At 28.9% G+C, this 26,175-nt stretch overlaps 1 protein-coding gene across 2 annotated transcripts; it reads right to left on the bottom strand.

Moving 5' to 3' along the window:
* Nucleotides 1–482: 482 nt before the first annotated feature.
* Gpat4 (Glycerol-3-phosphate acyltransferase 4) lies at nucleotides 483–26,175 on the bottom strand. Of its 2 annotated transcripts, none has more exons than XM_018460917.1 (9): nucleotides 25,952–26,175; nucleotides 3,716–3,997; nucleotides 3,495–3,629; nucleotides 3,272–3,406; nucleotides 2,728–2,964; nucleotides 1,310–1,425; nucleotides 1,057–1,198; nucleotides 767–975; nucleotides 483–688 (listed from the first exon to the last, which is right to left on the bottom strand). In XM_018460917.1, the coding sequence occupies exons 1-9, from the start codon at nucleotides 26,102–26,104 to the stop codon at nucleotides 601–603; spliced, it is 1,497 nt and encodes a 498-aa protein (XP_018316419.1). In that variant the 5' UTR covers nucleotides 26,105–26,175; the 3' UTR covers nucleotides 483–600. The 2 variants fall into 2 exon arrangements, with proteins under 2 accessions (XP_018316419.1, XP_018316427.1); XM_018460925.1 differs by lacking the exon at nucleotides 2,728–2,964 and adding an exon at nucleotides 1,980–2,213 and having other exon boundaries at nucleotides 484–688; nucleotides 25,952–26,174.

The raw sequence follows: 26,175 nt of genomic DNA, 5'->3' as shown, positions 1-26,175 counted from the left end.
ACTAAAACAATTTTCTCTAGTAGATAAGAGAAAATTAATGCATCTAAAGTGTTTGATCAATAATTTCATAGTATGAATAATCGAAAAGTTTCTTGATGCTACATACACTCACATGCAAAAAAATATTACACGCTTTAACATAATTATACATTTCATATAAATAATAAGTTCGAATGCCTTTGCAATCAACGAATCATCTTACTACTAAAAATTATAGTAAATATTACATTTGCACTTCAAACAATTCTCTCAAGACATAAGCCACACAGCACACAAATTCGTTTAAAAATTACATTAAAAAGTTACATTTATATAATTGTAAATGTACATATTACATCATCTCGCGTAATGTTAGAATGCCAATTATTTGTATCTACAAATTTAACAAACAAGTGCAAACTGTTATATTTGAAAACATATCTCTATCTAAAATTTAATAATGCAGACTAAAGGGATACATAAATTTTCCTCATTATGATTATGATGTATATAGAAACAATATGTAACAGAGAAGCCAATTGAATTAAATAATTTTGTTCAAATAAACAAATATCACGTAATATGAGCATACGAAGCAATGACTAGAAATGATATTACTATTTATTCGACTTTTAATCGTTTACTGAATTCTTCTTGCTGTTTTTCCCTCCATTCCTTCTTTGGCTTCATCCTCTTTAGTTGGCCGTCCCTGCAATTCGTAAAATAAATATCAATTTTATTTCCAATTCTCATTTTTTACAAAGCTTTAAACCAATATCGAACATACCATTGCAGATCAACAAGACCACCTTGCCGCGCTATTACGGATTTCACTCGATTCGCAAAATCAATGGCACTCTCTCCTTCCTTCCTGCGCATTGGAGGAAGATACCATACATCGCAAACTATAGCCCAGCTAGACATCATCATATATAAATATTGTAACATTGAATATCGATTGCTGTTCCAAAATGCATCTCCAAATCTTGGGTCGTACTATATATTTAAAAAAACATAAGAAAAACATTAAAAAAATATTATACAAAGATATACATAAGAGATATGATAAAAAATTACTTTTATAGCCACAGGATAAACAATGCTGTCTACTTCAAAACTGCCTTTTTTGAATTGCATAACTGATGTATTGTTGATACACGTACCCTCCGGGAATATGAGTATCGGTGGGTTCGTAGGATCTGATACATGTTTCTTTAGCCTGCAGAAAATGTAATGTATTAATAACTCATATAGAATATGAAACTGATAATCTATATAGAATATAAAATAGATAGGACAGAAAAACGTAATTACGTTTAAGTAATCATACCTTATCGCAACTGCTTCTCTATCTTTGACCTCAGAACGTTCAAACCATATATGTGGAGAAGCACGGGCAAGAGCTCTTTGTAATAATCCTAAGAAACCACCATGCCTCTGACCTATCTGTAATAAAAAATGTAAATCAGGCATCTGATGTATATTTAAAAATTATATACATGTTCTCTAAAAGTCGTACACTTTTTTCGAATTACAGATAATGTAGGTCATTAAGCAATTATTTTATTAATTATAAACGTTGAAAAATATAAAATATTTCTTAAATAATCAAGCTAAATCGTGTTTTTAATATAAATTTCTTTACTTTAATATAGATTTCCTTTGTTTTCATATATTTAATATCGTAAATCATAAAATTATAATAAGTAGATTTTTCTCATGCAATTTTTGCAAAGAAAAATCAACGTCAGATGTTTCACCAAAATCTATAACCGCTGAAAAAAGAACGATTTTTGGAACATTTTAATAAAGCAACAATGAAAAGCAACAAAATTATTGGCAGTAATGAAATGCAAGCATATTTATGCAATTACAGAATACATCGTTCTAAAGGTATTCAGAAAAGTATTATGAATAGGCAAAGCAAAAGAATAGTGTTTGTGTAAGAAAGCAGCTATGAAAAGATATCCATATCCATAAGCGACATACTGGAAACATACCAATGAATAACAGTTATCACACATAAGTACGAGTACGTCAATAGGGGATGTGTGATTAGCTACACATATGCCTCTGACAGGGCGATTCTCTGGATTGTTGTAGGTGATGACCGAAGACAGAGCACTGGATAAGACAGCAAAGCACATTATGGAGACTTTGTAGTTGAGCCACCGCTTGAAGCTACCCTCGGGAATGTAGCCCACTACTGCAGTACACACTGTCAGCCACATCACCTGTAAACCACAAGCTTTGCACCTGAGAAACGTGGGATTCCCTCTCTATCGTTGCTGAGTAGGTACTACCTGTAAACCAAAGTTACAGGACACGTTACCTGTAACATTTACCAGTAATGCGCAACAACTTCTGTAACACTAGTAACAAATTTCTGATTCTCGATCATGTATAAGAAAGCGAACTAATTGAAATCGTGTTATTTTGTTATGTAATAAAAATTATGAAACCATGAAGAAATTATTATACCTTTATGTCCAGTGTTATATCATGGATAAAAAACCGTATACTGTCTGTTTCATACAGTTTTTTAACAATACGAATTATATGAATATCACGATACGTACATATGTCATAATTATAAATATAATTTGTTCTCGTACCATTCCCAAATATGATAAAATTTAAACAGTACAAAGCTATTAACAAATAGAAAATATTCGCTGTGACGAAATAATGGTAATGCGATGCTTGAAATCTTTCAGCTTATAAATATTGCTCTGTCCACGACATTACCAAAGAGAAAATCGTTTGCGTGGATAAAATGCAGACGTCGACGGTAGACGTATGATTCGACACGCATATTCCTCCATTCTTTGGTTTGTATTCCGGATTGTGGATCGTGATCATACCCGAGATAGAACGGGACATTATCCTGAATGCAATAAGGGAGCCCTGGTTGTTCGCCCAACGTTTTATGCGGCCATTCGGCAGAAAGCCGATTAAAAATGTTACGACTACTAGATATTGTACCTAAGAAGCTTTGATATTAGTATGAATACAATTTTAAATTTATGATAAACATCTTAAACTTAATTTTATGGTATCGAAAATCTAAAACGTACGTTTAAAAATGCAAAAATATAAAAATATGCAACTGGCTCTTTGCAGAAGATTAATATTTGCTATAAATTTGATTACCTAAAGGAAATTGATTTTATATAGCTAAATAAATAGGATTCTAACAAGAAACACTATTAATTATCACAATTTTGACCGCTTATTGTATGTTCAGCATTATTATAATAAGCATAATATATAAAATAAATATCAAACTTACCCCTACAAAGCAGATAAATATCCTTAAAGGTAGCAGGAAACAATAACGCATGACGAATCCGAACATCCATATAAAAGTTAATTTCCAGGAGATAAATTCGTAGTGTCTATTTGTTCGAGTTAACAAGTTCCAATTCTACAAGACACATTCATAAATTATTCAAATATGTTAATTATCATTATGCAAATTATACATATAATTATTACAGTCGATGAAATATTACCTTAAGTTCTTCAGCTTCAAAGCGTGAAGTCACTTCGTCTTCTATAATTGCTTCAACGCCCGCTCTGATATAATCCAAACAACTTGTCGCAAATCCAATTTGTGTTTCAAAAGAGTTTTTCTGATTAAGGTTATCCTGAAATATTCAAAAATAATTGAAAAAAATAGGGATAATTGTTATTTAGTAAAACTCCATAAAAGTATAATTTTCCTTTAATTTACCTCTTTGTCATCAATAATTGATGGATTACAGTTGTTTTTGAGGCTCGATTCGTTAACATGATTTTTGTGATTATGCATTTCTGGTTCAGGAACCAAGATTAAATCTTTCGACCTGGCTATCACCGAATTACTCACATTCCCGTTTTGCATTTTAGGCGATGTTATCGTTGAATCTTTTTCCGTGATCGTTGGTGACTCACATTCTTCTTCTATGTTAAGATCCTCATTCGGATCCCGAGTACCATTTCTCTTCTTCACATTTTCTATGTTTTGTCGGCCGTACTGTAACAATAAACGTGGTCAATTATCAAATACGTGTAACACTCAATTATTTGCATCTTTGTTGTGTAGGGACTGATTTTAGTCCTTAAAACTCTATTAAATTCTTTAAGCTGTTGAAAGATATACCATTATTACTAAAGTTTTATTGAAAAATTTAATTTAGTTACAAATAAAAAAAGATGATTTATTAAACTGAAAATTATACCTGATAAAACAATTTAGATATACTATTCTGTGACTCATTAATAAAAAAATGTTTTGAGACTTCGAAGAATGCAATAACAATTATATTTAAAGAAACAAAATTGAACTTAATTGTTTTAATAATAAAATGTTGAAATATTCAATTTTAAAATAGATTTCTAAAATACTAGCATTAATTATACAATAAATATAATAACACTTAAAAAACTTATATCATCTATTTTTATTCTAAGATAATAGTTTATTTTTCATTCAAGTTAAAATGTTTGCGTGTTGTGTAAACACGGGAAAAAAGTTCAGTTATAAGGAAAATTATAGATTAAGTAAATGTGTATACTTTTAGAATTATGATTTGCAACGCTAATTTATTTGATTGCTATATTCGATTGCACGAAATCCATTTCAATTTAAGAAGAGAGGAATAAAGTAAGGGGAAATCATCCTACATACAACAAGTTGCATAATACAAAAATATTTTATTATTGTAGGAAATAGCGAAAACAGATGCACGCAATATAATCCATGTATGTGCGTATTTAAAAACGGCATATATCATCAAAAATCAAAGATATAATCAAAGATGCATTCCTTACCCTATGAGAACATAATCTCCGGAAGGTCAACTTAAATAATTATTCTCTCATTAGAGGAGACTTTGATCTTCGTTCACTGATCGATAATGGCAATAGAGGAAGGTCACCGATACTGACATAGATCTCCTAAAACGACATCCCCTTATTTTTTAGAAACTAACCTTTGCACTTTATTAATATTAATAAAAACGTGATCTGTTTAGCTAATTAAAGAAATACAAACTCATAATTCATATATTTGTGGCTTATTTTTATACCAAATCAGCTAAAAACAAATTCTATGAATCCGAGAAGAAAATTCTTACGGTGTTCTTTTGCAAATTGCGTAATTAAAATAATAGTGACTGTATTATTGATAATATTATGTCATGTTAAATGTTTATAGTTTCATAAATTAGTTTTCTTTACAGAATAGAATATATCTTTATTTATAGAATAGGCATTATTGTCTACTATGTCAGTTTTGTCAGACGCTCATTTTTACATAACTTACGAAAAATTAATTATTACAAAATTGCAAACAGTATTATTAAAAACTGCTTATACTATCTGATAGAAGACACTTTTTAGTTTGTATTTATGTTTTTGAGTTGTATTTTTATCTTTTGTTTAAGAAATATTGTCTAAAAACAAAGTGGTATGTTGGTATGTCGGTGACCTTCCTCTAGTAATGAGTCAGGAGCAAACTCCAGAAAAGTAACCGACCGCGTGAACATCGCGTGTCCAAAATGATCAATCACTCTGCATAAGCATTTTGATATAATAAAAATTTAATCAATTATTAACGATTAGTGACTTCTTGAGACTAAATAAAATAAAATTATTTTCCGCAATAATTCATGATAATTTGATTATGATTTTTATTAATAAAATTTGTTAATTAAATAAAATATGTTTGCTCAGTCTCATATCTTATTGTTAAAAAGATTAAAAATTACATTTTAGTCCAGAAATATAAGTTGATTTATGCATGCAGTTGTTAAAAATAACTCAAAGAAAAATTTATTTGAAAAAATAAGTCCATTTTTCATTATACATTGACTATTTTTGTTGAATTGACGTGCTACACATTATCATGTGTGCAATTATCTGGTATTCAAGTGTGCATTAATTAATTTCACCGACGCAGACATGTCACGTCATTTCTTCTGTCTATTGAACTTTATTCAGTGCGTTTGCACCAAGTAAATTAATAAGAGTACCATTTGTCTCTGAATTGCACTCAGAATTATCGAGAATCATGTTAGAGCTGAATTGCGCAAATCAGATTTATACAAATTATTAGTTGTGACTGTTAAAACATCATAAGAAAAGAATTTTTGAATATGATTCATCCAATTTCTATCAATTTATAAATTTTGTTAATAAACAAGAAAATCATGCATTAACTAATAAAGTCATTCTATTACTATTATATAAGAAAGATTAACAAATTAATTAATTTAAAAAGAAGATCTACGGGAAAAGCTTAAAGGGAAATAAAGAAATAATTAAAATATTTTATCTTCTTGAAATCTGTTCTATCATATATTTTCATATTTAAAAAATAAAAAAATATTTACCTTTTTAAACATTTATAAGAATACGCATGCGAGAGAGAGAGAGAGAGAGAGAGAGAGAGAGAGAGAGAGAGAGTGTGTGTGAATTAATCTAATAATTTTTAATAAATCACTTATTTATTAAAATTAAGTATTTGCGACATTATATCTGTCATAATTTTACTTACAAATGTTCTCTCATTTTTAATATTATTTAATTGATATTTTAGTTTTTCTTATAATAAGTTTATGAATGTGATCTGTGTAATAATTAAAATATTTTATCTTGTTGAAATCTGTTCTATCATATATTTTTATATTTAAAAAATAAAAAAACATTTAAAGAAAAGACAAAATTAAATGTATACTGAATTTTGTATATCAGTTTTATTAGAATATAAAATTTCATGTCCTTGAATCCGTGGATATACTAGTAAAATATAGGTATCACTTCCGATTTAAAATATGATGATCGATTTTAACTGTATTTTTAGGATTTGACCCTGTCAATACAGTTGTGCACATAAACGTTAACAGACATGCAAGGTTGGCTAACAAATTGTAAGACTGTTTCTTTTTTTTAGAATAAGACATATTTCTTTTTAAACATTTTTTTAACGCTTTAAACATGTTTTAAAGTATTATAAAGAAACGTTTAAGATATATCAAAAACATCGATTAAAAGCCTTTTAAATGGTTTAAAACATGTTTTTTTATCAATTTTGTAGACATGTCAGCTACAGACATCGAATACATTTTTGTGTAAATTACTATGACTCTGCGTTATTGATAGGATATAAAACTTGACAGTCATACACAAGTGCAATACGTTTCTCTTTTTAGAGTAGACACAACAATTCTCCTTCCTCCCCCCCTTTCTCCCACTCATCCAATATGATGGTAGAAAATGGACAAAATAATAATAAACAAGAAAATCATGCATTAACTAATAAAATTCTATTACTATTATATAAGAAAGATTAACAAATTAATTAATTTAAAAAGAAGATCTACGGGAAAAGCTTAAAGGGAAATAAAGAAATAATTAAATAATTTAAATATTTTATCTCCTTGAAATCTGTTCTATCATATATTTTCATATTTAAAAAATAAAAAAATATTTAAAGAATACGCGTGCGAGAGAGAGAGAGAGAGAGAGAGAGAGAGAGAAAGTGTGAATTAATCTAATAATTTTTAATAAATCACTTATTTATTAAAATTAAATATTTGTGACATTATATCTGTCATAATTTTACTTACAAATGTTCTCCCATTTTTAATATTATCTAATTCATTGATATTTTACAGTTTTCCTTATAATAAATTTATGAATGTGATCTGTGTAATAATGACAAAATTAAATGTATACTGAATAGAAAAAAAAAGATAAAGCAAGAGGCACTGTTTATCAAAATTATCTCAATTTCCATTGAATTATCCTATCGATTTTACGCAATAAGATATCGTTGAAGTGGTGTGATGTTTCACCTTTGCTATCAAAAAGTCTGACAGTGAGATTTTAATTACATTCGATAGATAGAACGTTGCAAATTTCAAGCAACAGTCGATTGATAATATTTTACTTCGATACTAATTATGCGAACCGTTCTCTTACATGTTACAATGTGTACAATGAGAAAAGATTAATTATGAATTCCTTTGATTTAAAGTTAAACTTAAAGGTTACAAAATAAGAAAAAAGCATGTAAACCTGCTTCGTGCTTAACATTACAAAACCCTTATTTCTTTTGTGAAATGATCTTATTGATAGTATAGAATTTATGTTGTATTATAATATCATTTTAAAATCTTCTGATAAAATAACTATGTAATACAAATATTTTTCCAATGGTTGACATATAAATTAATACATGTTGTTTTCATATTAAGACCAACATCACATGGCTACATATATGATCTCATCTCGCGTTTCACATATAACAGATCGCCGCAGTACATATACAAGATATGATAATGAATGCTAAACGAGTATCGCATCAACGATATACAGTTTGAGAATAAACGGCGTAGTTAGAAAAAACTACATACACTATATTAAAAAACAAAACTGCGTAGCAGCTATTAATTAATTTATATATTAACATCAGCGCAAAGGAGAAATTATTAATCTAGGCATTTGCATAATAATGCATATTTTATACAACTTTATCGTTATGTCATTTATATTGCGACAATTTATGGAAAAATTACGCAAATCACAGATAATCGCATTTTATATCCGTTTCCATCATGCAGATTAAATTTAATCTCGGGTTAACTTATTTTCTAAATTTTTTTGAGTAAAATCTCACCCCAAAACAGTTAAAATACTGCCATTATTGAAAAAGAATGAAAAATTTGCACTCTTGAATAAGAACGACAGATTTTCAGTCTTTTGGAGTGAGATTCATTCTAAAAAAAGAAGTGATATTTCTTTCCTTTGGAGTGAATCTCATTCCAAAAGAGAGAAAATCTGCCTTTTATAAGCACTCTTGAATAAGACTTTTATTCAAGAGTGCAAATTTATTTTCACTCTTTTTCAATAATGGCGGTATTTTAACTCTTTTAGAGTGATATTTCACTCCAAGAAATTTAGAGAGTACTTTTCATATTTTTCTAATTCTTAGAACTATTAAAAATAAGAGTAAGTTGGACTGAGATTAAAATTAATTTACATTAGCGGAACCGGATATTAATAGATATTTCTCATGTGTTACTCGATACACGAATCACAGCTTCAGTACCGCGTCTGATGATTGACAACATGTGATACGAACGAGTGGGAGAGCATCCGGATCACGCGGCACTATATATCCGTAGGCTTTCTCTCGAGAGAAATTGCACGAGACCTCTCACTAGCTCTAATCCAAAAAGAAAATCTAAACAATTGCAGATGCGCATAAAACAGAATTTGTACATTAATTAGACTCTCGAGTATCTTTTATACACAAATCGAAAATATCAACAGAAATTAATAAATATTAATTATAAGTCAGGTAAATTTATAAATCAATTTAATTTAATTTAATTCCATCTATTAATTCTTATTTTTATTTCAATTTTTATATTTACGTACAATTATATAAAAATATGTAACAAAATATAATATGTAGCGATATTATCGAAAATATCATTTTTAACGTTAAATTTTTATGAGCTATGTGTGAAACGCTGCATATATTTTACATGAGCATTAATATAGCATTCTAATTAAATCGTAACGCTATTGTGTATTCCGAAAGTAAAACGACCAAAGTCTTTCAAATTATAAAATAGTTGATTGTTTTCGGAAGAAGAATTTATTGACTATTTAACATCGATTCGTTTAATAATGTGGATGTTTTTTCAATCAACTGTTGAAATAATCGCTCCACTCTACTGCTATATGAATCATTATCAGATATGTATATCGACGCCTTATCTGATCATAACATGTCTATTAAGGTTCTGTTATAAGCAAACTTTTAATTAAGATAACTTTTTAATTTTTTGCTGAAGACTCAAAGTGAAGTGGAAAACGTTCAATCAAGTAATTTAAATAAAGATAACATTTTAATATAAATTAATTAGCGCTCCAATTATTGCGCTTTAGCTCTCATTAGCTTTCGTTTTTAAACATCATTTAAGACTTTAATTTTTGACAACTTCAAGTCTTTTCTAGAATTTTACTCATTATGAAAAAATTATAACACGAAGGTTTACAGCATAAGCAAACAAAATTAGTTTGTAAATATGTCTTATGTATAGTAAAGCTCTATAAAGCTAACAGGATTAAATCAGCAGAATCAAATCGGACTTATCAGAATTTTTAGTACTCATTTTGTACTAAATTGTACTATTAATGATAATTTTGTACCGTGTGCCATTTTGAAAAAAAATCGTGGCGGTGCTAGCTAGTGATCTGAAAAATGATATTATTGTTTATTCATCCTCGAGTATAACGTTGTTCTCCTATATATACCAATTATTGCGAAAAATATTACTAAGACCTCGATAATCTAATGGCTTAGGACACTCGTACGGAAAACAAAAGATCCGGGTTCGACTCCCGGTCGAGGTAATATTTTTCGCAATAAGTTTAATTACAGTTTTTCAGCATATTAATATCTTTGAAATATGATGCCTGATTGAGCATCGAAATTATTAGAATTTAATTTAATTCGCGAAATTTACTATAGTGGTTTAATTGTGTTTAGTCCGGAAATATTTCGGTGCACAGTTCGTTAGACTACAATTGTGGTACATATGGTATGTCAAGTACATACACGATGACCCATTTTAATCGACGGATCCAAATATCTCCTAAAATACGCCAGCTACAAAAAAATGGTTGGGACAAAAATTGTCGAGGACAATGAGGGTCATTTATCTGTGCTAATAATTTTGATCTTCAGGTCGATTTTCAAGGTTATTTGAAGGTCAAGGTCATTTTTTTAAATGGAAACCCCTATTTTTTATTATATATTCTTGTAGCTTATCTCGAGAGCTTTCCAAAACACTATAATTAAGTTCATTTTCATTAAGTACTTTTCGAGTTATAAGGCTTGAAAGTTAAAATATCGCCGATATTACGCAAGATGGAGATATTTGAAAAATGTTGTTTTTGCTCAACGGACCACAACTAGGAAAGATATGATGGAACGAATCATCATATACATATCGGATTCTCGTAAATATGATTCTGTAAAGTATATCAATCTTTACATTTAAATTAAAAAGGTAAAAACAATAAAGAAATAAAATTATTTTGTGAAAGAAATAAAATAATTAAAAAATAAAATTAAACATTATTTAGTATCAAATATTAAAGCACTAATAATTGTGCAGTTATAAATAAAATTACACAAAATTTAAATTATTTAAACGCAAACAAATTAGACTCAATTTCTAACTTAATTCATCCTCAATGTTCTTCAATTGTAATTTTTTGAGGGAACTTTATTGGACTGAATTGTAATGATTGTAAACATCATTGAAAATCAATTTCGAATTCTTTAGTTCGTCTCCAGTATTCATAAATTATGTCATTTCAAGAGAACTTTTCCACCTCGTAAGTATTATACTTAAATCGCAATAGCAACACGACCATGACACAATATGCAAAGCGTAATATTTTTGCAAATTAAATACGTTATTTGCAAAAATAAGTATCTACATAAAGTCAATTTGAAATGTGTGTCACATATCAGTGTTTTCTTCGAAATCGCGACAATGAAGATCTTGCAGTAAAATCGAGCATTACTCTGATTATCACGATAAACAAACAAAGAACATTTTACAATGCAAAAAACATACGTAAATTAAATTTCCAGATATTATTAATAAAATTCTTGGCAATCAAGAATTCTTTTTCTTCTCGAAACAAGTAGTAGTAAACCAGAGTTGGGCAAAACTGTAATTCAATTAACAATTACAATTTACAATGTAATTCTTAATTCAATTATGAATTCACATTTAATTTTCAACAATTAATAATAACGAAATATAATTACTAATTGAATTAAGAATTACATTGTAAATTGTAATTGTTAATTGAATTACAGTTTTACCCAACCCTGTAGTAAACTGTAAATCAATCCCCCCACGTGTAACATAAAAATGACATAAAATTGACTCATGGACACCACCACTCCTCATCTTCATCTTTCATTTTATAATTTATTCTGGTTTTAAAATCAAGATATCACTTTTTTTACTTAAAAAGTGACAACTAATAAAATTGAGTTTCTCACAGAAAAGGAAAAAACTAATTTTTTTAATTTAACAAAAAATTATTAATTAATCAAATAATATCAGCAAAAAGAAATGCATTCTTAACATGTTTAAATGACATTATTTCACTTTTGTTTTATAATCCTTAAAAAGGTTTCAACCTTTTCAAATTATGATAATTTTTACGATTTTTTAAATCACCTTTTTGGAATTGTGTAACGATTTTGACGATTTTTTATAAAGTTAAATTAGTTCATTTTTTATTGATAGGGTAATATTTACTTAATCCTCTAACTGTGTTTAGAGGGTTAATGTAATATACCGCAAGACTTGATCTTTTTGTCATACCACGAGAACTTTTTAAAAACGTTCGGGTCGAAAAAAACTTGAACACGATTCAAAAGTTAACCCATTCATGATAATAACTTGAAAATCAAATTTTTTAAGTTGTCACTTTTGAAATAAGAGAGCGATATGTTACTGTTAATAACTAAATATTTGTAACACTTTCCTAAAAAATTATAGCTACAATGCCATTAACAGACTTACTATCTACGTTTAATATCATGATGTTTCTCTTTAATATACGAAGTTATTTGTGTCAGCAATAAAACTGCAGTCGAGACATTATCGATGCTTTTGTATATATCGACTGTATTATACATGTTGTACTGTAATTTAATTAACATTCAAGATTCGTACGAAAATTTCTAACTTAACGGTACATTCAAGGTGCGAACGCAATTACGAAAATATCTCGTCACCGAGTATAAATTTCAAGACCAACAGTTGTGTAACACCGCGCCCATGACATTTCAAGAGATATTATTTCTATTTATCGTTTCTACATACTTTTATCAAAAATAGAAATTATAATTAGAAATTATTTTGCTTAATAAACATACAAATTCTATTTATTTTCTTCCTCTAAACCTATTGGAGAAAGAAATTATATAGATATCTTTGTATTATATCTTTATATTATTAGATATCTTTATATTATATAGATATAATAATATAAAGATATAAATTAATTCTCCAGTAGTATGATTCTTTAAGTAGTTTCTTTAAGAAATCTTCCATAGTTTTTTAAATATTTGGACAAATACTGAAATGATATTAGATAGATATTTTTTGCAGTTTGTACAAATAATTTTTCATCATAAAGTTTGTAAATTCTTAAGTAAATTCTGTTTACTAAAAATAATATATTTCTATACTGTGTGTAGGAATATAATATTTTGTTTACTACATGTACTTTCGACATGACACAAGTTTTTTTTTAATGATAGTTGTGACAATATTCCTTGCACATATCTAGATGATATGCCATGTCGATAACGTTTACTATGTATATTTCACAAATCGGTATTATCTAACCAGAATGTACAGTTCACAATAAGTCATTTGCGTGAACATAAATTATTCTCATAACTTTGTACTTTCTTTCGACTTTGGTGTGCACAGTCCAAGTATAATAGACAATCCGCGAGGTTCAAAGTAATGATAAATTCTCAAGTTTTATATTAAAAGGTAGTGAGTTTCCTTCACTCTTATTGAACATTATGTTTGGTTTGCAAAAATTTGCAAACTTCCTTTCTTCAGAACTCCATAGTAATCTTTATAACAGAAAATAATCGTATTATTAAATTAGTGAACAAGAATAATTTAGAATAAAAGAATTATGTTTGCAAGATATATGTCGCGTTGTTTTATAACATTCAAAACATTTCGATTAGATATACCTTGCGGAATATAAGTAGTAAGTGACTCAGTGAGAGAGAGAGAGAGAGAGAGAGAGAGAGTTTCTCGCTTATGAAAACACAATTGTGACATATGTTATGAGCATTTACACCTCATTGATTCGTTGATATATCAGCTATATGTAATATGCTTTTTATTTATTGAAATTATATTTAATATTTTAGATTTCATATTTTATGTTTAGATTTTTGATAAAAGATGTATTTTATATAAATTTATGACATAATAACGTCGTATAATATAATTTCTTTTTTTTTTTGCACAAATATTTGTGTTTCAAATTTTAGATCCATAATTTTCTGTCTACAATTTACATATTTCAACTTTGCTTATATTTTAACCTTAACTTTTTTGTAAACCAAATAGAGATAAATATAACTAGAAATAAAAAACTTAAATCTCATTTTAATTTATAATGTGACTTACGTTTATTTAATTATTTATTAGACTATTTATAGTATATGCAGTACTAACACATAACGAATTAAAAACAATTAATAAAAAATCAATATCTATGTATATATTAGTCTTCCATTCGCTATGTGGAATTTTGCACTATCCATTAGTAATCTGCATCTCTAAATTTGCTAGTGCAAATTTTTATATTGTCCGAGACTGTATAAAAATCTGAAAAATTCTTACATACTGTAAAAATTTGTACAACTGTAAAAACTTTAACGAGTATTTACTGTCATAGCAATCCGATTATATTTTATTTATTTTTACAGATTAAAATTTATCGAAATTAACAATTAAAACATCGACTGTGCCTTCAAAATCCAACTTGAAGTTGGAAGAGTTGCATAGTTATCCAACGGAGGATTAAAAATTATTATTTGAATTATGAAAATTAATAATAGAATAATGACATGCATATACCATCTAAAAATTCATTAAAAAATAAAAATTGATAAAAATATAATATTTCCCATTTAACTTTCAATGATCAATTTTGAGAGATTACAAAATATTAGAAAATCATTAAAAAAAATGTTTTTAAACCTGTTTATAGCATAATCCTTCAATATTAGAAATATATTTGTGTTAATAATATAATTTTTAAATATTAGTAAAATTTATAATAATATATAATATATATTTAGGAATAACACGTAATTGACAACTATACAAATTTCCAATTTCAAAAATCAACAAATACAATCATCAAATATAAGCATCTAAAATGCAAATATGTTCAAACACTGACTATATTTGCATTTGAAAAATATGTTCAAACACTAAACTATGCAAGTCCTTCCATTTTCTCACATTCTTCTGACAATACATTCCAAATTTATTTAATGCCAACAAATTATTTCTGATTTTAGTAGTTATTTTAGCCGATTGTTTGGTAGCTTGCTTCTGATTTTAGGTAACTATTTTAAGATATGAAAATTTGTATTGAATATTAAAAGGTTGCCGCAAAGAAACGCATACGTACTTGTATATTTTCATTATAAATAATTAAACTTTTGTAAGTCATGATAATAGTTTAATAAAGCATGCTAATGGTATTTGTTTGGCTCGTTCATCGTAAGCAGTTTAATTTTTGTAAGCGTATGCGTGTTACTTAAAAAATGGAAATATTGTTCGCGCGTATAATTCGCAAGTTATAGGAACTCGCGTACTCTTTTTGCAATGTTGCCGCTACTATTTATTGATCATAATCTGTTCATTTTATTGTTTCCCTGTCCTACAACTGACACATTTTTCTCTTCATTTTTATCACAAGAAACTATCTAAAATTATTCAATATTCTAGCCCAGATCATAGAAAATTTTAAGATGCAGACTTCGATAATATTTAGAATCATGTACGGTTCTTAAAAAATATAATAAACAAAGAAAAAGATGTTAATCGAAATAGCGTATAGGTAATCAATATCTAGTAGTTTTCTCGAATATGTATATATATATATTATACTTGCATATTAAAAATAAAGATAAACATAATTATTAAAATTAATGTAATAAAGAAAATAATCTCCTTATTCGATTAATTGTGCAGCAAATAAACTTTAAAACAAATAACCAATTTGAGTTAAATCAATCAAGTTAATAAGATGCATATGAAACAATGGAAAACGGAAATGATGAAAGAAATACAAAGTAGTACATCGTTATAAATAGGCAAATCGCATATAGAAAAAATATTTTTTGCTTTTATCAAACATCAACAAACATTAAAAATATGTATGTGATGTAAAAATTGATGGTAAAAGTTCCGATTAGGGGACCCGCTCTCAATGACCTTGACCTTGACATATATTGTCAAGGTCATGACCCTGAGTAATATCCAACAGGTTTTAACCGTCGCTCGTCCTTCGTTAAAAAGTTATTAACAGTTAAAGTTAGTAATTCTTTAACTGCTTTCCATAGCTTAGATAACTGACCTTCGACTTTCAACTCCCCTCCCCCCTGCAAAGGGGCGCCCGATTCTCACTTTCGACTCTCATCCCGCCTCACCCCCTGCAAAGGGGCGGACGGCTCTCACCCCTGCTCCCTCCCCTGCATCGTAATAGTGACCTTTCCATTGCTTAAATGTAAGCAAAATAAACCGAGGAATAAATAGACTTGTACGTGTGAATGTTTGACGAGCGTGGAAGTCGTGCTTTGCAGGGGGGAGGGGGAGGTGAGAGTCGAAGGTGAGATTCGCGTTTACAAGAGTAACTCTTGAATTTTAATATTATATTAATAATAATGCAAATAAGATATCGTAACTCCTTAATAAGATATATGTTTCTCTACTTAAAAAGGAATTTAAAAATATTAGAAGATAAAAGTTTATCATGTTTAGAAAATAAAAGATAAGAATTTCGTTTCACAGCTTTTGTTTCCAGTTAATTCTTCAACGAAATGCATTAAAATAAAGCCTGTTTGAAAAAAATACATATAAAATAAAATTATTTCTTTGCATCCTTGACATTCATAAAAATTTTTAATGATGTAAAATTATCAACAAAAACGGAGTATGACATTTAATAAATTTTTAAGGAAAAAAATACGCTTTTCAAACTAATAAAAAAATAAATGTCCGTAAAGTTGTACGATACTACAATGAGAGAAAAATGTTCAGTGCTTTTGATCGGAAATAACCGTCCTAGTGCTTTCTCCGATCAATTTCGATCGGATTCAGGATTATCCGATGAAGTAACAAACACCTTTATCCTATGAAATGTAATTTCCGATTATATGTGAACGGAATATGAACCGTCATATGGTTATCCGCTAAAATTTCATCAGATAATCCTACAACTTGATCGGACATTAGACTTGAACGGATAAAAAGAGAGTATTTTATCCGATCAAGTTTGACATCCGATCAATTGGAAGCCGCTGGCCAAACGCAGAATAGTCATCACACTTCTTTTCGATGTTTCAATGATATTGCAGTTTATGCAGCCGAGAATAAGAACGATTGCGTAATAAAACTAAAATAAATATTCACATAACGCTAGAGATACGTGCTCGCTTGACTTCAACATGAAAATAATATTCCATCACATTATGTCCGATCAAGTCTCGATCGGAATGGTCCGTTCAAAAGGTAACGGATATTTCTCGTCGGACATACCGATGAATTTATTTCCGATTAAATGTGATCGGATTTTTTGTCTGATCAAAATGATCGGATATAACCGTTTGTTACTTTTTGAACGGATAATCCGATCATTATGATCGGAAAAAGCGTAGATATTTTTCTCAGTGTACTTGTGAGATTCGATAAATATTCCTTATATAATTATGCATGTATTATTTCTAGATTTTTCATTCGATACACTTGCCTTATGTAACTGTATCTTTTGTATTAATTAAAAACGTGTTATGTAGATGTATTGATTACAGATGTTTTTCATAATTAAAATGAGCATTAAATTATATATACATTATGGATAATATAAACGCTGCTCTTCATCGAGAGCAAGATAATTGACTAAGAAAATGATAAGATAGAGTAGGTCAAATATTGGACGGTGGACTTGACAATAAAAATTTCTATGTTTAAAAAATCTATTAGGCGCTTAGAGCCCACATATTATTCATGCATAAAATACTAAAACAAAGTTTTTATTAATTCAAACTAGATATGCATGTAATTAGGAGAGAAAGTATGCAAAGCGTGAGATATTCGGAATAGTTTTTGGAGAAAGTGTCCAGCGATCATTTCTTAAATTTTTTGTTACCAATTTCTAGCTTAAGCAATTTAAAAATATTTTTAAAAATTCGATCTTCTCAGTACGCTTGATATTCTCTACTTTCAATGTTTACTTCTCATACATAATTGTTGCTCTATACATCTTCAATACGCATATTGATCATGTTTAGAAAATAAATTAATTTTGAATTATCATAAATCTTAATACGAGAGAATAAGCTGACTTCGAAATTGAACTTAAGTAATCTTTAATTTCAAAGTACTTACAATGTTTACGTATTATAATTTATGCATCTTCAATACACATGTTAATCATGTTTAGAAAATAAATTCATTTTGAATTATCATAAATCTTAATAAAAGAGAGTAAGCTGACTTCGAAATTGAACTTAAATAATCTCTAATTTCAAAGTACTTATAATGTTTGCGTATTATAATTGTCATCATTAATGCAAAATAGAATGAATAATCTTTTTCAATAAAAACGATTTCAGTAAAAGTTCTCTTCAAGTCGTTCTAAATAACAAATATTTAGTTATTAATTAATATTTAGTTATTAATATTTGGTTATTAATTAAGTTATTATACGCTTAACGTCAAACGGATCGCATTTAAATGCAAAATAATTTAAAACAGAAATCAAGGACAATCCTAATCCTATAAAAAAATACCTTACAAAGGTGAAAAAAGATACGCCAAATACATAAAAAAAGATTATTTATATTTATTCAAGAATTAGCTATTCAAAAATAGGTATAAGATCAACATAATTGGCCAAGTATATCATTACGAAAAAAACTTTGAAAACTCAATAAAAATCTATTAAAAAATTATTTGTGAAGAATGAATACATTATCAGCGCAGTTACCCAACAATTACATGCAATAAACGTTTAATGCATCCAAACATGCGTGCAGTTATGATTTAATATATTTAAAAGTATATGCAGCTAAACTTTAACGTACTTATTCTCTTATTTCATACAAATCTTAAGTCGCATGAAACGGGCTGTAATGAAAATGATGAAGGGGATCATAGTAAAGCAGATACTTGGCGTGCCCGGGTAGTTTAATATATTCTTGTAAATCCATTTATAATTTAACATAATGTTTTGAAAATATATAAATAATAGATATGATCCACATGTATAAGATGTGTAAGAAAGGCACAGTATAAGTAAGATGCGGCTATGCACGCATAAACGTATTCATAAAGAAAATTATTCAATCACATTTCTTTTGTAAAGATGCATTTAAAATGTGATTGAATAATTTTCTTTATGCATATATTTATATGCGGATATGCAAGTTGTGTAAATATAACTTACTGTGTATCTACATCTTTGAATTGACTGTTACATGATCTCCATGTTGTCAGTTGTACGTGAGCATCTAATAAGAGCGAAATCGCTTAGCTTTCCTAAACTGTAGTATTTTAATAGAGGAAACTGATTGGAGCACCATGTTGTTAAATGTGCAGAATGGTCATGTGCAAGGGATAACTATTATCATTTTTAGCTGAGTGAACCTACTGTTCTTATCCATGATCCGGGCACGCCAAGTATCTGCTTTACTATGATCCCCTTCATCATTTTCATTACAGCTCGTTTCATACGACTTAAGATTTGTATGAAATAAGAGAATAAGTACGTTAAAGTTTAGTTGCATATACTTTTAAATATATTAAATCATAACTGCACGCATGTTTGGATGCATTAAACGTTTATTGCATGTAATTGTTGGGTACCTGCGCTGATAATGTATTCATTCTTCATAAATAATTTTTTAATAGATTTTTATTGAGTTTTCAAAGTTTTTTTCGTAATGATATACTTGGCCAATTATGTTGATCTCATACTTATTTTTGAATAGCTAATTCTTGAATAAATATCAAGTTTTTTTTTATGTACTTGGCGTATCTTTTTTCACCTTTGTAAGGTATTTTTTTATAGGATTTCACTTCTTTTTGTAAAAATTAGAAGATGTTTCCTTTTATTTTTTAAGCGGAGGTCGGTGTGTGTGTGTGTGTGTGTGTGTGTGTGTGTGTGTGTAAAATACATTTTATTTTATTTGCTCTGTAAAGAATATGAATGCATTTTTAGCATTTCGCGGCCAATTGCATTTTTGTATTCTTAAATCATTTATTAGTACCCATTGTGCATCCTTAGTACGTACCATGTTTGTGTAATGTCCATCGATTATACTTTCACCATGATGAAAAATTGCACTAATAATTTTATACGTATTCACATTAACAGATATTTTTGCTGTAGGTATAGCTTTAATATTTAGATTTATAACCTTCTTATTACAAATTTTAAATAATAATTTAAAGATAAGAATACCATTTGTTTTTATTATATCAGTTTTTTCAAATATAGAATTAGCACCACAATTAGCACATAATTTTTCTACATTAGTCCAACGTGAAAAATTATATTGCATTAGTTCTTCAAAAGTATATGATTTTTTAAAATTTTCTGGTAATCGAAATAGTAATATATAATTTGTATAAATTTCTATTTTTGTATAATTGTACTTATTACATCGTAATGTTACGTTTAATTGATATTCGATTATACTCTTTATATTAACTAAATTATTAATATGATCTTTGATAAACTCACCAGCATCTTGCTGAATATTTTCAAGATATCGATCACCAGCCAATCTACACACTGCGTTTATATTCAAAATCTCATTAGATATATAAGAGTCAACTAATTTTTTGAATGCATTTGTACGTTTAAGACACAGTAATATCTTTCTGAGAATACAAGAATTGAATATACATTGATAGTTCAGTCCCCGGGTGATTTTATACCACTGTAGATCCGAATAATCTCCGGATTGATGAAACTTGGTGAGATGGTGTTTTTTGATGTACAAAATGGTAATTTATGTTTTGCGTACAAAATTTATTATGGCTACGGTCGCCATATTGAAAAAATGTCCAAAAAATCGCATTTTTATGGAATTTCGATTATAACGTTGAAAGTATGCATTTTACGAAAATAAATGTGGTATACAAAATTGTAGCTGAGAAAATTGCACAATTTCTTTTTTTATTCAACTTTCTACGACTAATAGAACCGGAGATAGAATTTTTTTAAAACTGAGATATTTTGTCACTTTTCGAACAACTTACGTTTCTTCGCGCTTTGCGCACAAATTACACTATGATGGCGACTCGTAGGCAAAAAATGCTTTAAATAAAATCGAAAGGTAATTCATTTATCTTCAAATTGCTTTTTTATTGAACCTCCTACGACCAATACTTCCCGAGATATAGTCGTTTTAAATAAATATTACCGAAAAATTTTATGCGAATTTTCGACTTACTCCGGTATTAAATCGGAAACGGCTACTTGTACGATAAAAAGTCATAAAACATAATGGAAAAGTAATTAAATTTACTACATTTTAGATCGTGTAACTTATTTTTATTGTTATTTATCAAATGTACTTACGAAATATAACTATATTTGGTAAAAATGAAGATTTTATGGTATATATATATAATATATATAAAAAGTAGACTTGAGGATAATTTTTATATTGGTAATTGAATCTTGTCATAGTAGTAAATGAACCCATGCTGAAAAAAAATTGTTGTGACCCTCTACGGTTGAATCTTCGAAAAAACGGTCGTAATGTCGTTATAAAAATTTTTCCTTGCGTGTTTTTACAACTTTAGGATCATATTTAAAAGATCTTCATATAGAATCGATGTCAATATAAGCATTCTTGATTTATAGTCGTTTGAACAATACTCGTTTTTCGTGATATTGTTGAAAATAACGATATTTTTTCAGTTTTTTTAAAATATCTCGGTTTCTATGAGGTTTACGTAAAAAATGCTCTGAATCAAAATTGAAGCTTATAAAATTTCCTACAAAATTACCCTTCATATATTTTTTTTTATATTGAAATGGATGAGATACAGCTGTGCAATGAAGGAATATTTGTTGTTCTTTTTTTTACATAGTTTTGAAATCAATTAATTTGTTACGAAAAAGAACATTTAAAAAATTCTGATGGCACTGTGCCTTCTGGAGCTCAATTTACTTGATATTAACTTGTACTTTCCACGATAGCAGATTTTTTAAGAGCATATTACACGAGATATTGTACTTAGAGCGTGCCGCCGTATAGCACTATGACATCGAACGAAACTGAAGTAGCCGAAATTCCATCTGGCAACTGCGTCCCTCACTCTTAGGATTCTCGGTATCTGGCAACACTATAATAATAATACATCCTTGTGGCGCGTATCCTCGTGGCGTATCCTCGTGGAGAATCTCAAAATCTTCATTTTTATCAAATATAGTTATATTTCGTAAGTACATTTGATAAATAACAATAAAAATAAGTTACACGATCTAAAATGTAGTAAATTTAATTACTTTTCCATTATGTTTTATGACTTTTTATCGTACAAGTAGCCGTTTCCGATTTAATACCGGAGTAAGTCGAAAATTCGCATAAAATTTTTCGGTAATATTTATTTAAAACGACTATATCTCGGGAAGTATTGGTCGTAGGAGGTTCAATAAAAAAGCAATTTGAAGATAAATGAATTACCTTTCGATTTTATTTAAAGCATTTTTTGCCTACGAGTCGCCATCATAGTGTAATTTGTGCGCAAAGCGCGAAGAAACGTAAGTTGTTCGAAAAGTGACAAAATATCTCAGTTTTAAAAAAATTCTATCTCCGGTTCTATTAGTCGTAGAAAGTTGAATAAAAAAAGAAATTGTGCATAATTTTCTCAGCTACAATTTTGTATACCACATTTATTTTCGTAAAATGCATACTTTCAACGTTATAATCGAAATTCCATAAAAATGCGATTTTTTGGACATTTTTTCAATATGGCGACCGTAGCCATAATAAATTTTGTACGCAAAACATAAATTACCATTTTGTACATCAAAAAACACCATCTCACCAAGTTTCATCAATCCGGAGATTTTTCGGATCTAATATCACCCGGGGATTGGGCTATGAATTGAAGCATTAGCATAACACGATACATTATCATTATTTGGAAATCCTCTTACATACCATGAATTTTGACCCATAATTTCTTTATCATTAATTGTTTGACATTCGGAAACATTTGACCTTTTGTATATTTTACGACGTGTATATTTTTATTTATATTATATTTTATTATATTTTGTTATATATTTTTTATTATATATATGTTATATATTTATAATATATATGTTATATTATATTAGTTTTTTTAGTTAGTAATTTTTATATTATATTAGTATGTTATTATTAGTATGTTATATATTTTTATTTAAATATTAAAGATTGTGTGCATACATTAATATTCATTCAGTTATATTGCATAATTTTTTTAGTAATATTATATATATATGTAGACATTGTGAAAGCCCCTTGAATGACAAACTGTCTTTACGTGTGTGTGTATGTGTGAATCTGAAACTTGGAAAATAACTCAAATGATCTTTTCAGATTAAAAGATTACGAGATCTCAGGATTGAGCGTACCGATTTTAATCGGACCAGTCGCAATCGAAAGCTCGTACTTCGTATATATAATAAAATTATCATTAGATTTTTCATTACAGTTTTAGTTTCTGAGATATTTTAATCAAAATAAATTTTGACAGAAGAATTCAGGATAAGCTTAGTAGCGGCGCGACATTTGTTTACGCAGTGACATTCACGTCAAATCGATCGACTTTTTTTATGTACTTGGCGTCGCGTCGCTACCGCGTCGCTTGATCATCGGACAATATAAGAGGACTTTGTCAATCGTTAGATTCATAAATCCCGTTTCAAAATTACACTGTACCGATTAGAACTAAACGGTACTTTTTAACGGTAAGTGTCCCAGATGAAAAATTTGGGACGCTTCCGCGTTTCTTCTCCGCATTTAAGAACTGTACACACAATATTCTATCAATATCTACACTAAGATTGTGAATTTTTGCCGGTTTATGATCATTTTTACCAATGTGGACTAATTTTAATCTCGATTCAATTTACTGTTTATTTTTTCTAATTCTTACTAAACCCAGTTTCATCAATGTAAGATTAACTTTAATTTCGATTCAACTTATTTTTTACCTTATTTCAATTCTAAGAAAAAATTAGAAAAAGATAAACAGTAAGTTAAATCGAGATTAACCTCCATCTGCAATCTAAGTCTTTTTTGGCAAAATTTTACTCTTATTTTTGTTGAAGTTTTAATTTTTGTTAAATACAAGTTTCAACATTTAAAGTAAAAAACTATTTGGTAATGTAATAAGAATGTTAAAATGTAATGAATGTTTTTGAAAGTCTAGAACAATAAAAATAATTCGGGCTGGACAAAAAGGATCCACATTAAATTCATAATACTCGATTTGAGTGATTTTTATCTCTAAAGTCGCCACCGCTTCTACCCAATGTATCATTAATTTGACTGAAACAATGAAGTTAAACTCAATTTAACTCAAGGAAATATATTCAATTTGCCTCAGATTTAGTTTATTATTTATTAAGTGCATACATTGATATAAACGATATTTGCTTTGAAACTAACCACAGAAATGAATTAATTTACAGAAGAAAGTTAAAAATTATAAAATATTATTTAACTCAAGGGATTGAATTACCATTGCTCCTTTGATATTTAATTACTAACAATACAGATTGCAGACGGAGGGAGCAAAAATATGATTGAACCAGGGCTTAAATATAAAAAAAGATGATAAATAAGTTGAACCAAAATTGGAGTTAATCTATATAGATTGGTGGAAATGGGCAAGTCATTATTACTCCCAATATTAATACACGTGTAGAAAAACGAGATCACTCATTCGATAGAAACTCCTTTCGCACTGATTTATTCCGTCTAAAAATAAATCAAGCTCGTGTAACATTGATAAAAACGTTTGATAAAAATGCTTCTCACCGTTTCTCATCGTTTCAAGTGTACTTTGATGTCGCGATCATGAGACACAAGTGAGTACATGTACAAAGTACAAAAGATTAATTGTCTCGTGCGCTAATTTACTTTGCGACCCACAGAAGACCTCCGAATCGTTGCATCCGTTTTGCTGGACCATAAATTCACTGTCGTCGTCCAAAGAGGTCTATTTTTTGAATACCCAATTAAAAAAACGAAGAAATAAACCCGATTCTTCTTTCTGGTCGGCTGCAAAATCGCTATATAATGCTTAACGATTAAAGGTACCTCTATCATAATTCACAAACGCTGACGCAGAATGAAGATTTGCATTTGTTTTTTCATTGAGTGCAGTTGGTTTTCATCTGCGTGTATCTTGCGTGCGATGATCGTCATTTTGCGTCAACATTTGCGAATTATGTGGAAACCACTTAAATCTAATCGTGTTCTTTATACTTTTTGCACTCCGATTTTTGCTTCTTTTTTTCTCTCCAGTGCTTGAATAATATATTCTCTAAAACTTTTGGAATAAATGTCACTCTGAAGAGTAAAATTTTATTCTACATAGTGAATAAATTCCACTCTAAAGAATTAAGCGAGTCTTTATTTATAGTCCGTATTCATAGTCAGGTTTTATATTTAAGTCTTTCTTAAATTTATCTTCAGATGCTCTACGAATTATTTCATTGGCTACTGAGCATGTGAAGATAAATTTAACAAGGTCTGACTATGAATACAGGTATTTTATCTCATTTTAAGTGCAAAAAATTTTAGAGATTTCAACACGAAGAAATCTATCGTCGTCAATCGTACTTTTGCGAGAGACGCGACTACGCAATGACGGCGTAAGGTTATCCGGTTTGCTTTCTCTCGACGCACGTGCAGTAAAAAGCATCGATCTGTCCAGGAAACGGTCTCTTTCGGCGAGAGGCGAGGCGAAAAGCGGTTGAAGGAAAGCGTAGCACCGCCGAATGACGATTTGTAAGCAGGAAACAACCATCCGGAGCGCGCCGGTTTATTTCGTTGACGAAAGAACAAAACTTTCGAAATTTAGGAACTCACCTCAAAAAGAGCCAGTAGCAGCTTGATGTATAGTCTTCGCACACCAAGGGATTTGCCGATGGATGCGAGGAATATGATAGCCAACAGTAGCATGATGAAAGGTATAAGCAGCAACGAGAACGCGAATGACATCACCGTCCACAACGACGCCATTTTGCTCACTGCCGCGAGCTCCAAACTCCGCTCCGAACAATGCGGAGTATTCCGGGATATCCGAACATCGG

Source organism: Mycetomoellerius zeteki, unplaced genomic scaffold (genome assembly GCF_001594055.1).
Source record: "Mycetomoellerius zeteki isolate Tzet28-1 unplaced genomic scaffold, Tzet1.0 scaffold12, whole genome shotgun sequence".
Taxonomy (NCBI): Eukaryota; Metazoa; Arthropoda; class Insecta; order Hymenoptera; family Formicidae; genus Mycetomoellerius; species Mycetomoellerius zeteki.
The sequence above is the reverse complement of the archived record's forward strand: the minus strand, read 5'-3'. Positions and strand labels throughout refer to the sequence as shown.